The sequence below is a fragment of the Tenrec ecaudatus genome, chromosome 2, assembly GCF_050624435.1.
Source record: "Tenrec ecaudatus isolate mTenEca1 chromosome 2, mTenEca1.hap1, whole genome shotgun sequence".
Classification (NCBI taxonomy): Eukaryota; Metazoa; Chordata; class Mammalia; order Afrosoricida; family Tenrecidae; genus Tenrec; species Tenrec ecaudatus.
In genome coordinates this window covers 196,314,576-196,330,725 of record NC_134531.1, presented here as the reverse complement: position 1 = coordinate 196,330,725, position 16,150 = coordinate 196,314,576, and the positions used below count along the sequence as shown (strand labels likewise).

At 48.8% G+C, this 16,150-nt stretch overlaps 1 protein-coding gene across 1 annotated transcript in view; it reads right to left on the bottom strand.

Annotated features, from left to right (window-relative positions):
- Positions 1-16,150, bottom strand: part of ADAMTS2 (ADAM metallopeptidase with thrombospondin type 1 motif 2) — a 335,165-nt gene that overhangs the window by 60,898 nt on the left and 258,117 nt on the right. The window contains exons 6-10 of the mRNA XM_075542120.1: positions 13,515-13,671; positions 5,496-5,601; positions 4,685-4,828; positions 4,176-4,308; positions 2,858-2,971 (exon numbers count right to left, since the gene is read on the bottom strand). Coding sequence (XP_075398235.1) covers positions 2,858-2,971; positions 4,176-4,308; positions 4,685-4,828; positions 5,496-5,601; positions 13,515-13,671 — 654 coding nt within the window. The remainder of the gene's footprint in view (positions 1-2,857; positions 2,972-4,175; positions 4,309-4,684; positions 4,829-5,495; positions 5,602-13,514; positions 13,672-16,150) is intronic.

Genomic DNA, 16,150 nt, shown 5'->3' with positions numbered 1-16,150 from the left:
CTTGAGTCAATGGCAGTGAGTTTATCTTTTTTGTTATATTTCTGTTGTGAAGCTTGAACCGTTTCTAAAGCAGACAGTTTTGTGATGCTCTTGCCTTTAAAAACACACTCAAATTGCATCTGTGCCTAAAATATTCCATCTATAAGACACCCTTCTTGATGCCCCTCCAAAAGCAATGCATCTATAGGAACAGTCGCTCTCCAGTAGGGATTGTGCACCTTTCTCTCCAATGATCTAAGAAGATGACTTCCCCTGGAACATTGTCTGCCCAGCCTGAGGGACACTACTGGTAGGGATGGCAGCTACGCAGAGACTGAGCACCATGTAAGTAAGCCAATAAATGAATCCCAATTCCCTCTGAGACAGGGCCTCAAAATGCCCACAGCCACTCTGATGCCAGCCCACAGGGGAGTGTGTCAGAGGGGCAGTGGGAGTTCTCAGCATCCTCAAGGTACAAAAAGAACTCCAGCATGGAAGGTTTATTGGGGCCGTTTACAGGTGAGGGTCAGCCTAACGGGAAGGCACATCTCAGACTATATACAATGAGGTTTTAAGGAGAAAAGGAGGAAACACAGAGGAGGACATAAACAATGGGCTAACATTTTGCATGATTGAATCAGCTTCTCTTACTCCCTGGGGTCAGGCTTCCAGGTGGCTTGGCCAATTCCTCTACTCATTTGCACCAATCCTTAGGAGGTCAGGGGTTGGAGGTGGGGTATCTGTTGAGATGATTCTGATGGGACTCATAAGCGACAATATACCAAACCCACCTCCACCAAGTGCATTCGGACCCATAGTGACCGCATGGGCCGTTGTTCTTTATGGGAGCAAACAGCTGCATCTTCTTCTCAAAGAGTGGATGGTGGGTTTGAACTGCCAACCCCGCAGGTAACACAATGACTAACCCAGGGTTGCCACCAGGCTTCCTAATAGAACAGAGTGAAACAGCCTCATGGGATTTCCAAGGCTATCAATCTTTCCAGAAGCAGCCTGCCCCATCTTCCCCCTGCAGAGCAGAGTGGGGTTCAAACCACCAACGATGGCTCCTTTTAAGTAATAAAGGCACTTCATTTACCCGTGGATTTCCAAAGTTCTAGGGTTTTCTTTGGGGCGGGGGTGGGGCAGGAATAAAGGCCAAAATGCTTTGGATAAAGTTCAATTCTTTGTACAAAGTAAATTTTGAGCCAGTTCATGATTAACAGATGTCATGAGGGACTGTGTGAGTCTATGATTACCGTGTCTACTATATTTCTTTTTTTATTCCCTTTGGATTTTGTATAGTTCATGTTGGCCAATGACCTTTTTGAAAATTCCTATGCGCTCAGAGGAGTTTATCAAACGTGTCCTCAGTGTTCTTCTTAAAGAGAATGAACAGATCGTAATTCATCATTGTTAAACTTCTCTTACTTCTGCAACATTGGTGAAATCGTGTGCTGATGTGGAGATGTCGCTAGGCTCTTCCAATGGCCTGGGAAGGAGCCCGCGCCAGGGAAGGGCTTTGTAGATGAAGCATCACTGGCTTCCTGGGAAACTGACTTGTTCTCTTCTCAAAGCCATTCGTTGGCTCCTCGCTGGTATAGAGGTGAAGGCTAAGTATGCTTCCATAGGAATTAAAAAAATCAAACTCACTGCCATCGAGTCGTTGTCGACTCCCAGTGACCCTCTAGGAGTTTCTGAGACTGACTCTTAGGGAGTAAAACACCCCAGCTTTCTCATAGAGATGGCAGTCTAGGGAACGTTATGGGGCAGTTCTCTCATCGTCAACGTCAACCTGAATACAATATAGAATCAGCCACAACAACCACAATCAGAACAACAAATGGAGCAATTCCCACTGAACCCCAAATCCTCAGAATTGGGGCTGGAAATCTGTATCATAGGGTCTCTAGACACAGATGATTTGGAGGGTGACCAAAGGAACTTGGGTAGTATAGTGGTAACCTGTTGGACTGCGATACACAAGGTCTGCTGTTCAAAGCCACCAGTCACTCCTTTAAACAGCTACAGTCTGTGAAACACACAGGGGCAGTTTGACCCTGTCCTATAGGATCACTATGAGTCACCATTGATTGATGGGAGTTAGCTTGCTTGGTTTTTGTTCTTTTGTGGTTTGGGGGTTGTTGGGTTTTTTTGGGTTTTTTTTGTTTCTCAACATCAAATTGTGAGGTACACAATGGCATCCTCCCTCCCCCGTATCCCAAGATAATCTTTATGACTTCAGGAGTGCTGAGACTAATCTACATAAGCCAATCCCCAGCAAGTGGCTGGCCCAGGAACTGCATAAAACCTCCTATGAACCAGTAAGAATCTGATCTGAAATGTGGGTAGGAATGGCAGGAGAGAAGCTGGCCTTCTTTCTGTGGCACTGTCAGTCAGCCTGGAGCAGCTAGCTGTCGTGCGACCACAGGGAGCAAGTATGCCCGACAAGAGGCAAACGTGTAGGCGCCGGGGAATGGCGAGGAAAGCTGTGTGCTTAGCGGGTGACTCAATGGCCACTCAGACCCCAGTGAAGGCCTCAGAGAGCTCTCAATCCATGAGGTGACCTACAGTGTCCATAGTGTGCAATGGGTGACAGTAGGTGGTATGGACTCCAGAACCTTCTATGGGAGTTGGAAGCGTTCCGAGGAGTAGAGGATTCATGAAGGTGCTGGGCGGGTTTGGAGCACAACGAGAAGAGCTCTCAGAGACCAGGTTTGCTCCAGAACACAGCACGTCATGAGCACAGGTATGCTGCCCTGGCAGATATGAGGGAGCTCTTCCAAAGGAGGCAGGAGAGAACAGCAGAGGTCTCCGGAGAAGGCCCCAGCTGGGGCCCGCGGGCCCTGCCCTCTGCCCTGCCATGCTCCGCCTGACTCACCTTGCCAGGAGCACACATGGTTCCGTCAAGTGGGGGGCCCTTCTTGGTCTTGCAGAAGTACGGGTTGTCAGGGTGGCTGCACCACAGCTGCTTGCAGGGGTCGAAGGTCCGGAACTGCAAGACACACGTAGCAGTGGTTTGTCAGGCCACCCTGCCCACGCTGCTCCAGCTGGGCCGCTACCAGCCTGCATGGCTGGTTCTGGAGCCCAGAGAACCAGATACAGTGCGGTGGCTTCAGTGTCCCTACGCTCTGTCCCTTTAGCCCCTAGCCCGGCATGAAGGCTGGGTGGGTATCTCTTAGCCCTTCAGGGATCCTGGCTGCAGAAATTGCCACAAGTGGGTCCTTGGGCACCCTCCACCCACTTGCCATGATACCTGCCTAATACCCCCTCCCCTCAACCTCCCAAAAGGTCTCCTCTCACAGACCTGAGCCCTCCATCTGGCCCATGTCCTGTGGCCTTCACAATAGTTCCTTTCCTGGCCACTCAGCTCTCTCTCCTTACAGGGACCCACCGAAATGAAAATCTCACCACTTCATTCTCCTGGGAAAACCTTCCCAGAATTCTCATTCCCAAGAGAATGGAGCCCCCTGATCCCCACGTTCCTTTAGCCAGTCGTTCAAGACACAGGTCCCCTGCACCAGAACACAAGCTCTCCCATTTGGTCTCTGTGTGGTCTGAGGCGGCCTCCCTAATCTCGCCTTCAGCATCCTCATCTGCCCAGTGGGAGTATTTGCTTGCTGACTTCATATAGCAGACAGGAAGGGAAGGCACAGGGCAGCAAATGCCCTTGTTCCTATTGTCAGAGCCCTGGCGACAGCTCTGCCCTCCACTCGGCCCCAGGGAATGACTGTTGCTCCTTCTTATGCTGCTTGGTCTTCCCTATAGGCCTGTGCAGTGAGGGGGACGAGGGACGTCCTCCCTTCCGCAGTGCTGGATCCTCCCACTTGGTCCCTAGGCCCATTTCTGCTTGGGGTAGCTCTCCTGGACTCTCCACCCTACTCAGAGGGCCCTCCTGGGTCCTCACTGTGCCGTGCCACTCCTGATCACAGCACGTGACGCCCTGGCACTTCCTGCTGGGAGCATGCCTGACCAAGCAGGTGGGCACTGGATGCCTGCTAGGTAAGGTCTGCGTGGGTGCAGAGGGAAAGACTGAAACTTTGATAGGACTGCTCTGCCCTCTTCTCATGAGCCCCTATCTCATTCCTTCCTGTACACCCCCACCCCCGCCCACCCCCACCATCTCATGGCTGGCTTCCCACCCAGCCTGCCTTCTTGAAGTCTGCCAGGACGCCCGTGTCCGCGGCTCGCACACTCACCGCCGTGCACATCATGTAGCCCAGACCGAAGTCGAAGCGGCACTGCTCGTTCATGGAGTAGTGCAGGCCCGGGAGCTGGGGCAGCGCTGGCCAGTCATGGGCAAAGGGGTCGTCTCGCAGGCAGTCATAGGAGCTGCAAAGGGTACATGTGGATCGCCAGGCAGCTGAGCCCCCTACCTCTTGTCGAGGGCCTGCCTACAACCCTGCCTCCCTGTGCTGCCTCCGTTTCCCTGCTGCCTTTCTTTTCCTTGGTATGAGATCCTCCAACCTGGCCGGGCTGGATCTCAGGACCTGTGAAAGATGCAGCTGGGTGGCCCTGCCTCTCGCCACCCGCCATTCCCCTCCACCTCAGACTGAAGAGCCAGCTGGTGGGAGGGCTTCAGCTGGGCCCAGGTCCTAGGGGCTTGGAGTGTGGACACCAGGGTTGTCTCCCTTTAACCCGCAGCTGGTGGACCTCCCCCTAGGCCTCCCCCTGCTGCAGGGACCCCTGGGGCTGCGCTGGTACTCACTGGAGGTAGCGGCTCAGCTCCTGCTGGCTGCAGCGGGACCAATGGAAGCGGTGGAAGGCCGCCTGCACCAGGGGTGCCATGATGCTGCCCAGCCGCACCTCGTCGCCACAGCGGTTGCCCTGCCCGTCGTGCTCCATGCCCAGCCTGCGGGGGAGCCCGGGCAGACACAATGGACCCTCCCCTGACTTCTGCCCATGCCCCACTCCGCCCACAGAGATCAAGATAGCCCCCTGGGCCTCACCTAGCAGACTTCCTCAGACAGCCTCTAACTGGGGCCTGTGGGGAGCAGAGTGCTGGCCCAGGTGGCTTCTCACAGCCAAAGGCTGGGGGTCAGCATTTGGGGTGGAGACCAAAGGAAGGCTTGGTCCAGCCCAGTCCTCAGGGTTCCTGTGCCCAGCCTGAAGTCGCAGTCCGAGCTAACCAGGCGCCCTCTCCGCCTGCCCCTCTGTGACATTTCCTGGTGCACTGGCAGGAAGGTGCTGGCTCACCCACCTGGGGCCAGGTCTCCTCAGCTCCCTGTTAGTCCTCTAAGCAAGGGGGTCAGCAACCCTTGCTCTCTCTCTCTCCTGGAGGGCAGGGCGGGGAGGCTTGAAGGGGAACATGTGGGAGCTCGCCCCCATGCCACCCCCCCCCCCAGCCCTAGGCACCTGAGCCGTTCCTTCCATCAAAAATGGGCCTACCCCTTGAAGAGCTGGGACCACAAAGCATCAACTCCTATAAATAGTTCCACAGGTCGGGCCCCTCGCAGGGGCACAGAAGAGAAGTGGGCAAGGGGTTGTGGGCGAAGAACGAGGAATCCCAGGCCACTTACACGTGGCCTGTCTCGTGGGCCACCACAAATGCCGAGGAGAAGCCGTCCTCATGGTTCAGGGTACAGCTGCGGACTGGGTGGCACATCCCAGTGACAGGAGCGTAGCCTGGGAGGAGACAAAAGTAGCTCCAGCTCCCAGGCCCCAAGCCCTGCCCGTGCAGCCCAACCCCAGCCGAAGCTCAGACTCAGAGGGCCCTGGCCCAAGCCCTGGGTGCTTCTCCTCAGGGCCCCAAGGCCCCCCACGTCTCCAGAACAAAAGAGCAGAGAGGAAGCGGTGTAACTCAGAACACAGGCCTGGGCAGCATGAGGCTTAGGCTCCTCACATCCACACTGAGCTGGGTCCAAGTCTCCTTCCTAAACTACACGTTGCAACCACACCTCTTCCTTGTGCCCAGACACGCCCTCCCCGTCTCCTCTGCCCACATCCTCCTGGGCTCCTGTGAGACCCCAACCAGGCCTCCTGGAGGCAGCAGTGATGGCTGACATAGAGACACTGAACAGTGAACCTCTCGGCTCTGTTAACTCCCAAATAACAGAGACGAGCAGGCAACAGGCATCACCGGGGCTGCAGCTGCCCAGAGACTGGCCATCTGAACAGTCAGACCAGCCACGGCAGATAAAGTGTGTGAGGGTACCCACGCCGCGATGGGCCAGCCACTCTGGCTGCAAACACACCGAGCCATGTGCCTGCTGGGGGGTTTCCAGCCTCGTCTTGCCTCCATGGGGGAGATCTGGGCCTGATTAGCAAGGAGCTAATCTGGCCTCATTAGCAAGGAGCAGTGGTGGCCCTGAGGCTCAGGCTGCTCACCACTCCGTTAGTATTCCACCCTCCAGCCACAGGACAAAGACGAGGCTGGATGCTCCGTGAGGATTCAGAAATCCCACGCAGGCTCAGCTGCAGGAGTGTCAATTGACGTGATGGCCGTGTTTTGTTTTTCTTAAATCATTTTATTGGGGGCTCGTACAATTCTTATCACAATCCATACATACATCCATTGTGTCAAGAACATATGTACATTTGTTGCCATCATCATTCTCAAAACATTTGCCTTCCACTTGAGCCCTTAATATCTGCTGCTCATTTCCCCCCTCCCTCCCCACTCCCCCACCCCGCGAACCCTTCATCATTCATAAATTATTATTATTTTGTCATATATTACACTATCTGATGTCTCCCCCTGCCCTCTTCTCTGCTGTCCCTCCCCCAGGGAGGAGACTATACATAGATTCTTGTAATCAGTTCCCGCTTTCTACCCCACATTCTCTCCACCCTCCAGGCATCGCCACTTTCATCACTGGTTCTGGAGGAGTCATCTGTCCTGGATTCCCTGTGTTTCCAGTTGCTATCTGTGCCTATGTACGTCCTCTGGTCTAGCCTGATTTGCAAGGTAGTATTGGGATCATGATAGTGGGGGGAGGAAGCATTCAAGAACTAGAGGAAAGTTATGTTTCATCGTTGCTACCCTGCACCCTGCCTGGTTCATCTCCTCCCTACAACCCCTCATCAAGGGGTGTCCGGTTGGCTACCACTGGGCTTTGAGTCTCCACTCTGCACTCACCCACATTTTCAATGATATGATTTTATGTTCCTTGATGCTTGATACCTGATCCCTTCGACAGCTCATGGTCACACAGGCTGGTGTGTTTCTTCCATGTGGGCTTTGTTGCTTCTGAGCTATGTGGCCATTTGTTTATCTTCGAGACTTTAAGACCCTAGATGCTATATCTTTTGATAGCTGGGCACCATCAGCTTTTTTCACCACATTTGCTTATGCACCCGTTTGTCTTCATTGATCGTATCAGGGAGGTGGGCACCCACCGATATGGTTTTTAGCTCTTTGATGTCTGATAACTGGTCCCTTCTTCACCTTCTTGGTCAGACAGGCTTGTTTGCTTCTTCCTGTGGACCTTGATGCTTCTCAGCTAGATGGCCACTTGTTTATCTTCAAGCTTTTAAGACCCTAGATGCTATATCTTTTGATAGCCGGGCACCATTAACATTCTTCACCGCATTTGCTTATGCACACATTTGTATTCAGTAGTTGTGTCAGGAAGGTGAGCACCCACTGATATGGTTTTTAGCTTTTGAGGTCTGACAACTGGTCTCTTCTACACCTCGTGTTCAACCAAGCTGGTGTGCTTCCTCCATGTGGGCTTTGATGCTTCTCAGCTAGATGGCCGCTTGTTTATCTTCAAGTCTTTAAGACCCCAGACGCTATATCTTTTTTGGTAGCCGGGCACTGTCAGCTTTCTTCACATTTTCGTATGCACACATTTTTCTTCAGCAATCATGCCAGGAAGGTGTGCATCATGGAATGCCAATTTATTAGAACAAAGGGTTCTTGCATTGAGTAAGTGCTTGAGTGGAGGATGGCCATGTTTTTGTGGTTTAAAAAAAAAACAAACGCAGTTCCCACCCATTTGTCAGTTAAGATTTGTGTGTTGTGTGTTGCAATGATGCTGATCAAGTCTCAGGGAAGCTTCCAGACTAAGATGGACAAACAAGAAAGGCCTGGTGACTTACTTCTAAAAAACAACCTGTGGCTCACCCTGGTTCAATCTGCAACTGATCGAGGCTGATGGTACAAGACCAAGCAGGGCTTCTTTCTGTCATGCAGGGGCCCCCACAAGTCAGGGGGCTGCTTGACATCAGCCCTCAATGAATCTCTGCTGGGAAGAGGCTGGGATTGAACCAAGTGCCCATGGAGTGTGGACATGTGGAGAGAAGGGCAGTTAGCAGCCAGGCTTCTGATATAAGATGCCAAGGATCCAACACCCCATCCGGTGTCCTCTGGAGGACACTGAATTCACGAGGGTGAGGACCCACTATGGGTTTTGTCACCCATGATCTGGCCAAGGGGAGTAGATGGAAATGGAAGCAAGCAGGAGGGGAGGACTCGGGGGCGATCTGGGACATTCCACAGAAGGAAGGGGAGAAAGGGTTCTTGAAGTACATGTGGTGGTGTGGTGAGCTGGGACTGGTCCCAACGGGAAGAAGCCAGGGATGCTTTAGAGGCCGCCTTCCCACAGATGCGGGAAGCAGAGGGGCTGAAAGTCAGGACCCAAAACCTCACATAAAACGGAGGAAACCCAGAGGCTGGGCCTGAACACTGGTCGCCATACCCGTCTAAGCAGATGGAAGCAACTTGGACTGAATGAATGAGTACACACCACAGTTTGGTGACGAGAACCTTCTGTGCCAAAGAGGGCCTGGGTTCTTAGTCTAGGATCTCCTTGGGGGCCTGGTGTTTGCCCACTGAAAAGTGGGCAGTTTGAGTCCAGCCAGAGGTGTGTCGGGGGAAAGGCTGAAACTCTGTGGGGCAGTTCGAGGAGAACACACTCAGGTGCCATTGTTGGAGACCACTCCCAGCAACCGGCTACTGTTTCCTAAAAGTCGGTCAAGTGGGGAGCCCCACACCCAGGAATCCCAAAGCTAGCCCCACTCCCCTCAGAACCTTTGCTGAGCCCCCAGGTCGTTGGTTCAGTGGAACATAGAGGAGGACCTCTGCGATGGGGCTGTGCTGCTGTCTGGGCTTGTCTGTACCAAACGCCATTATTCAATTATGATTTTTCACCCTTGGGAGGAGTCCTGGTGGTGTAGTGGTTCTTTGTGGGGCTGTTAATTGCAAGGCCAGCAGTTCAAAACCACCAGCAACTCCGTGGGAGAAAGATGGGGCCTCTACTTCCGTATGGAGTCACAGCCTTGAGAACTCACAGGGGCAGTTCTACCCTGTCCTATATGGTCTCCGTGAGACGGCACCAACTTGATGGCAGTGAGTTTGGCTTGGGTTTCCCCTCGGAGCAAACAAGAAAATCTGTCTATGAAAGTAGTCCTGACATTGCAGAATAGAGTGGAGCCATGGAGCGGTGTCTTGTGAGAGCCGCCTTGGTTTTCTGGGTTGTACAAGTGCTCTGCCTTTGACAGGGTGAAATCCCAACTCCCTTTTGACCGTTGATTTTAGTGGGAACTATTTTGACTTTGCCCTATCTGATAGGTTTTCTGCCTTACACAGTTCCTGGCTTTCTTTTTTTTAAACATTTTATTAGGGGCTCATACAACTCTTATCACAATCCATACATATACATACATCAATTGTATAAAGCACATCCGCACATTCCCTGCCCCAATCATTCTCAAAGCACTTGCTCTCCACTTAAGCCCTTTGCATCAGGTCCTCTTTTTTTTCCCCTCCCTCCCCGCTCCCCCCTCCCTCATGTGCCCTTGGTAATTTATACATTGTTATTTTGTCATATCTTGCCCTATCCGAAGAGTTCCTGGCTTTCATGGGGTTTACTGTAACTGTTCTTGCATCGGTGTGCAAGATCAAAACTTAGAAATTGTCCATCTGTGTGTCTCAGTGAAAATATTTTCCATTCATCTCCCTGAGTCTTTATGATCTGAAGATTTTACAAAGTGTCTATATACTTTCTTTATCTTCTTCACTCTCATTTAATTTTATTTTTGTTTTCAACAGCATTGCTTTTCACTCATTATTAGACAGATGTTGTACCTCCTTGCATTGAACCTGTACATCTCCTGTTTTTGTCCTGAGAATTAAGCTTTTGTCCTCCTTCTCCAAATTGAGAGAGGCAAGAGGCTGTTGACTATAGCTTTTATTTCGCCTATCGTCTCTTTTTGTTCAGTGTTCTAGATAACACAACAGTTGCTAACTTAGCAGGGATGTTTTTCACATAGACCTCAGTGACATTAACCCTGCAGGGCAGCCAGCTCCCATACACCATTCATTTCATAACAACTCTTTGCCCTTTTGTTCTGATTGGATGGACATCCTTTCTCAAGGATTTCTGAGAATACTACTTTTTTTAAAGTTCCCTTTCGAGGACCTGATGCAGAGGGCTTAAGTGGAGAGCAAATGCTTTGAGAGTGATTAGGGCAATGAATGTACGGATGTGCTTTATACAAGTGATGTATGTATATGTATGGATTGAGATAAGAGTTGTATGAGGCCCTAATAAAATGTTTTTTTAAAAAAGTTCCCTTTTAGCCTCTCAGTTTTTTCTTGTTTTCCTTATCAGTCCTCCTTTTACATGCTGGACTTTTTGTTTTAGTCTGGTTAATGTCTGCTAAGCTCTGGCTACTTTTCCACATCTGTAAGGAAGGCGTCTTTCTAGAAAAGCATCATGGCTTTTCTGTTCCACAGAACAGCACTGCCCCTCCAGCCCCACTTCAGCTCGTTCCTGAATTTAAAAAGCCCAAGGTGGTCCATTACAGGAGTGGAGCTTGTCAAGTGGTTGTTCTGCTCTGGGGTCTTCAGGGAAATGGAGACCCCGTCCTCCACTGCACCCACCCCCATCATAAAAGCATCAGTGTGTGATCCACTGGTGTGATGCTGCTGGTGTTGCAAAAGAGCAACAACAGCAGTGAAAGGGACAACAGTGATGTTTTATGACTAAGATTGCCCACCAGAAGCCACACTTGTAGCAGCCCCAGCCAGGGTTCCAGAGCTGTAAACGTCTAAGATCCTGTCATCCTTCTCCAGCAAAGGGGCTGGTGTGACACTATGGGGCAGAGTAAAATTGCTCTCTTGAGCTTCCAAAACAGTAAATCTTTACAGAAACAAATTGCCTCATCTTTCTTCCAAGGAGAAGTTCGTGGGTTCAAATCATCAGCTTAGTCACCAGGGCCCCTTTTCAGCTTTACTAGATAAGGCCTGACAACTTTTCAAAATAGTAGTTACAATTTATATTAATGTCAGAGTTACCATTGCTTCACATCTTCCTAGTGTTTTCATTTAAAAAAATTGACCATCCTATTACGTGGGCTTCCCTAATATTACGGAAGGAGTGTCACAAAAGGTAACCACTCAGTGCGTACCCAAAAGGCTTGCACCCACCAGCACATCAGTGGGAGAGAAAAACCCCATCAGATCTACCCCCTTCAAGACTGTAGCTGGGGAACTTTATGGGGCAGTTCTATTCTGTCCTATAGGGTCGATATGAATTGGAATCCACTGGACAGCACACAACAATATCAACAATGACTATTGGATGAGCTATTGGTGGTGGCTCACTGGTAGAATACAGGAGACCTGGCCTAAATTTCCAGCCACCAGAAGTTATGGAGTCAATTCTGACTTGACGCCTCACGTGCAGTTACCACTTGGCGGCCAGTGGAGGGTTTTGTGTGGCTGTGATGCTTCCAAATTAAGACAGACTGAGGAGAAAGGTCTGGTGATGATGCACTTCCAAAAACCAACAGTGAAAATGCTATGAATCACAACGATCCATTCCTCAATGACTCACGGGTGACACCGGACAGTTTGGTTCTGTTGTCAATGGGTCACCGAGAGTCAGGAGCCAGCTCGACAGCATTAGCAATGGTGACTGTGGAGGCTGAGCACCTTTTCATGTTAATGATGATTCAGATTTTGCTGAGAGTCCAATAAGATCTCTTGTCCATTTTTCTAATGAGCTATGTGCTTTTTATTATTTACATGTATTATTGTTGACTTATAGGATTTCTTTCCACATTCCAGGCATTTCCTGGATCAGCTGTATGGACTATGGATCTTTTCTCCAAGTGCCTAATGTCACCTTTAATTAACAGAGGTTTTTATGTTCATGTGGTACAGTTTATCAGTCATTTCCAGCATGGTTAATGCTTTTTGTTTAAAAAAAAATCTCTGAGAACATGGAGAAAATGACTTGTATTATCTCCCCTAAGTTTTATTATTTTACTTGTCATGCTTAGATATAAAATCCACTTGCCATTTGGATGTTCCGTTGTCTCAGCACCATTATTAAAAACACCGTCTTTCCATCTACTCTGAAGTGCCAGCTTTGGAGAAAATCTTTTGTAGTAAATACATGAAGAGGTTCAATTCTGTATTCCATTCTAATGATATATGTGTCAATTCTTTTATCAAAATTATACTCTGTAACTGTTATATTTTGACAGTACTGATTAAGTTGGTCTTGTTCAATTACTGTTGCCTATTTTTGCTCTATTGCATTTCTATATAAATATTAGAGTTAGCTTATCAATATCCTCAAAATATCCTGCTGAAAATTTTAGTGCACTTTACAGTTGAGAATAATTGATATCTGTACAGTAGTCCATCTTTTTTCATAAAATGTTTCATCATTTCTCTCAGGAATCTTTTATTGTTTTCTGGTCTAGATTTTGCAGATTTATTTTTTAGACTTATTTTCATTTCCTTGGATTCTAAAAGGTCCTGATTTTTAAAGTTCAGTTTCATTTTGGTTGTTACAATTTATATTTTATTACATTGAATTTATATCCAGCAACTTTGATCATATTACTTAATATTTCTAAGTACAAAATAATATCCTCTTCAAATGAGAGTTTGATTTCCTCTTTTTTGATCCTTACATTTTAATACTTTGTTCTTAATTTCAACTGCTTACATTTCATTGAGATTTTCCTTATGCCCCACGGGTAGTCTGTTTTGGTATATTTCACATGTGTACTAGTAAAGTGTGTACTAACCAATCACCCTATATGGTATTCTGTATGCATCATTTAGGACAATTTGCATCATAGTATTGCTAAAATCTGTAGTTTACTGATACTTTAAATCTGTTATTCCATCAGTTACTGAGAGAGAGGTATGTTAAAATCTTCAACCATGATTGAAAACTTATCATTTTTACCCCCTTTTGATCTGTTTGCTACATGTGGTTTTGATTTTTATGTTATAAATCTCCAAAAGTTTGAAAGTTGTCAACGTTTCCAAATTTGTGTTCTAAAAACTGGGAGATTCAGACACACAGAAAGCCAGCTGCAGAAATCCCTCCCTGTGGATGGAACGCCTGTTCTTCCCTGTCTGCCTAGAGGAGGGGCTGTTTGCTGGGGGAAAGGACAGATAGTTTTTAGAGCCAGCTCACCAGCACTTACCCACACCCCTCCTCTGATGAGCAAATGAAGGAAGCTCTCTGCCTTGGAACCAGCCCTGGCCAGGATCAAAGCTGCCAGGCCCCCTCTCAGGCTGATGGCTGCCCTGCTTCCCTGTCTGTGTCCTGCAGGGCAATGCTCACCTTGCATGCCTGAAGGTCCGAAGTCCTGCCGGGTGAGGAAGATGGCGTGGTCGTGGTATTCATCATGGCCCGTGTCCGGCTTCTGCTGGAGGTAGGCCCAGCGACAGACATTCTCCAGACTCTGAGAGGGATTCCCAATCTCGATGAGGCTCATGGACTGCAGTGGGGGAAGGGAGAGGTAGAAAAAGGGGGCTCACATCTGGTTGGCCAGCTGGAAGCAGTTTTCAGTCTCCATCCTTTGGGTACACGGCGCCCATGTCCATCACTCTCACCTCTCACTTGGCTCCATTCTTGTGGAAGAATGGAAGGAAATGTTCCTTGGTCGCACACACACCTCATGAGTTTGCGTTCGAAACAGGGGATGTGTAGGGGGGGAAGTCCGAGTTCAACTAAAGAATCAAGTGGCCCATTTACGTCACCCCACCCCACCCACATCCTATGTCAGGGTTCCATATGCGTGTTCATTAGGTGCCTACTCTGTGCACGTCCTGGGACAAGAAGCAAATATGATGTGGATCCCCACTCTCAAAGTTCACCGTCTGGGAGCACCCAGGAGAGGGGAGATGGAAATCCTGAAATGGTGTGCAAACCAGAGGAGGCAGGAACAATGTGTGTATCTTGTTTGAAGAGACTTACAGAAAATAATACAATGAATGCAGATATGGCAAAGAAGATATACAAAGAGCAGGGGATCACAGAAACCCCAGGGGAAGGCACTTTCGGGAAGGTGGGAGACCGTGGCTAGACTCCAAGGGACAAAGGATCTGTCCCATACAAGTGGGAGAAAAGTCTGGCCAAGTCTGTAAGGAGGAGTCAAGTGAGTCCCACCAGGGAAGCAGTTTGGTGGTTTGTCAAAACATTAAACTACCAGAGGAGCTAGCAGGTGTAGTTCTAGGTCTGTACTCCAAAGAATTCAAAGCAGGAATTCAAGCTTCCACACCCATGTTTATCACAACACCATTCATGATCGTCAAAAAGTGGAAGCGACTGAAACATCCATGATCAGATGGATGGCTAAGCAAACTGTAGTCCATGAGTCCGCATCCACTGGAATGTTACTCCAGAGAGCCCACATAACACACGCATCCACTGGAATGTTGCTCCAGAGAGCCCACATAACACACGCATCCACTGGAATGTTACTCCAGAGAGCCCACATAATACACACACGCACTCCATCACAAAGATAACGAGCTTCTGATAGATGCTACTACATACATGAACCTTGAAGACATCATATGAAAGAAACAAGAGAACACATACTAAATGGAGAGAGACCAGAGTATATGCATGGTTACCAGGACTTGGAGGGTGGGTGGATGGGAGAGTTTATGCTACGGGTGGTGGAATAATTTGGAGTCAGATAATGGTAATGGCTGCATAATGTGTTGAACATACTCAATCCACTGTATTATACATGTCAAAACGATTGCGTTAGCAAATGTTTTGTTATATATATTTTACTACTATTACAAAAATTTTTTTCTTAAGATTTCCACCAGATAGTCATACCTGACTTATCAGGACCAGCGAGCAGGAGTCAGTTTATTCATTGGGGAGCAATGTCAGAGGCAGACGCCAGGCTGAAGCTGGTTGAGAACTCGCGCCTTCTGCAGGGGTGGCATGAGGGAAGCGCAGTTGAGGGCATTGCCAACCTGAATGCCAACAGGGCTGTGTGTGTCAGGTGGTGTAAATCAGTGGGTTGGATAGATGGTAAGTAGTGTAAGGTTTTTATTTTTCCAGGCTTGAAGGGACAAGACACAGAGAAATATTTTCTTGTTTGGGGTAAAAAAAAAAGATGGGGCAATAAGGAGTGGTGAGGTCTGCAGTAAACTGGGTGCCCCCTGAGCAGATAAAGAGGACAACTCGTGCTCAGCTAGGGGATGTCAGGTTTAATGTTTCAAGCCAAGCTTTAAATCTACATTAAACACCACATTAAATACATTTACATACTTACATTCTTTGAAAAATAAGCCTATTTAATAGTAAATTCTGGCTTAAATTAAGAAAAGAAATTGTGTGGACCAAACTGAGGCCAAATTCGTTCCCCAGGTCACCACCCCAAAGGCCAGACTCTTCATCCCTTCTTTCTCGAGAGAACCCAACAATTGGCAATCGTCTCACCAATCCCAGACACCAGATGTTGGGTTCCTATTGGTTCCCAGCCACTCCCTTGGCAGCCAAAGGAAGCTTGTTGCTGTGGCAGGATAATTTATTGAAATATTGATTTGCGTTTTTGTTCTCACTTTGTTTTTCCTTCGCCGATTCCAAAAAGGCAAATTGCCATTTGAGTTCTCTGACCCAAAGGGGATGTGGACGGCAGGGCTGAGGTCAGAATGATCAAGGATCCTTTCCCAGTTTGTGACTTCCAAAGAGACTCGATGTGGTCCCCCTGAGTGAGGGACGAAAGAGGGGGCTCGGAAAGGCACAGGCAGAGACAGACGAGGCTTTAGAGGAAGGGGATCCTAGGGGAGGTGTGACCTCAGAATATGACGACCATGTGTTGGACTCAGAGAGAATCGGGGTCCCAGACGTGAGGCACCCTATGCAATCAAGGAAGAGAATTCTGTTAATGCTTGTGTGGGCACCCAGGGACTCACCCCATCACGGCCTACAAGGTGTGAGCGCCTACCAGT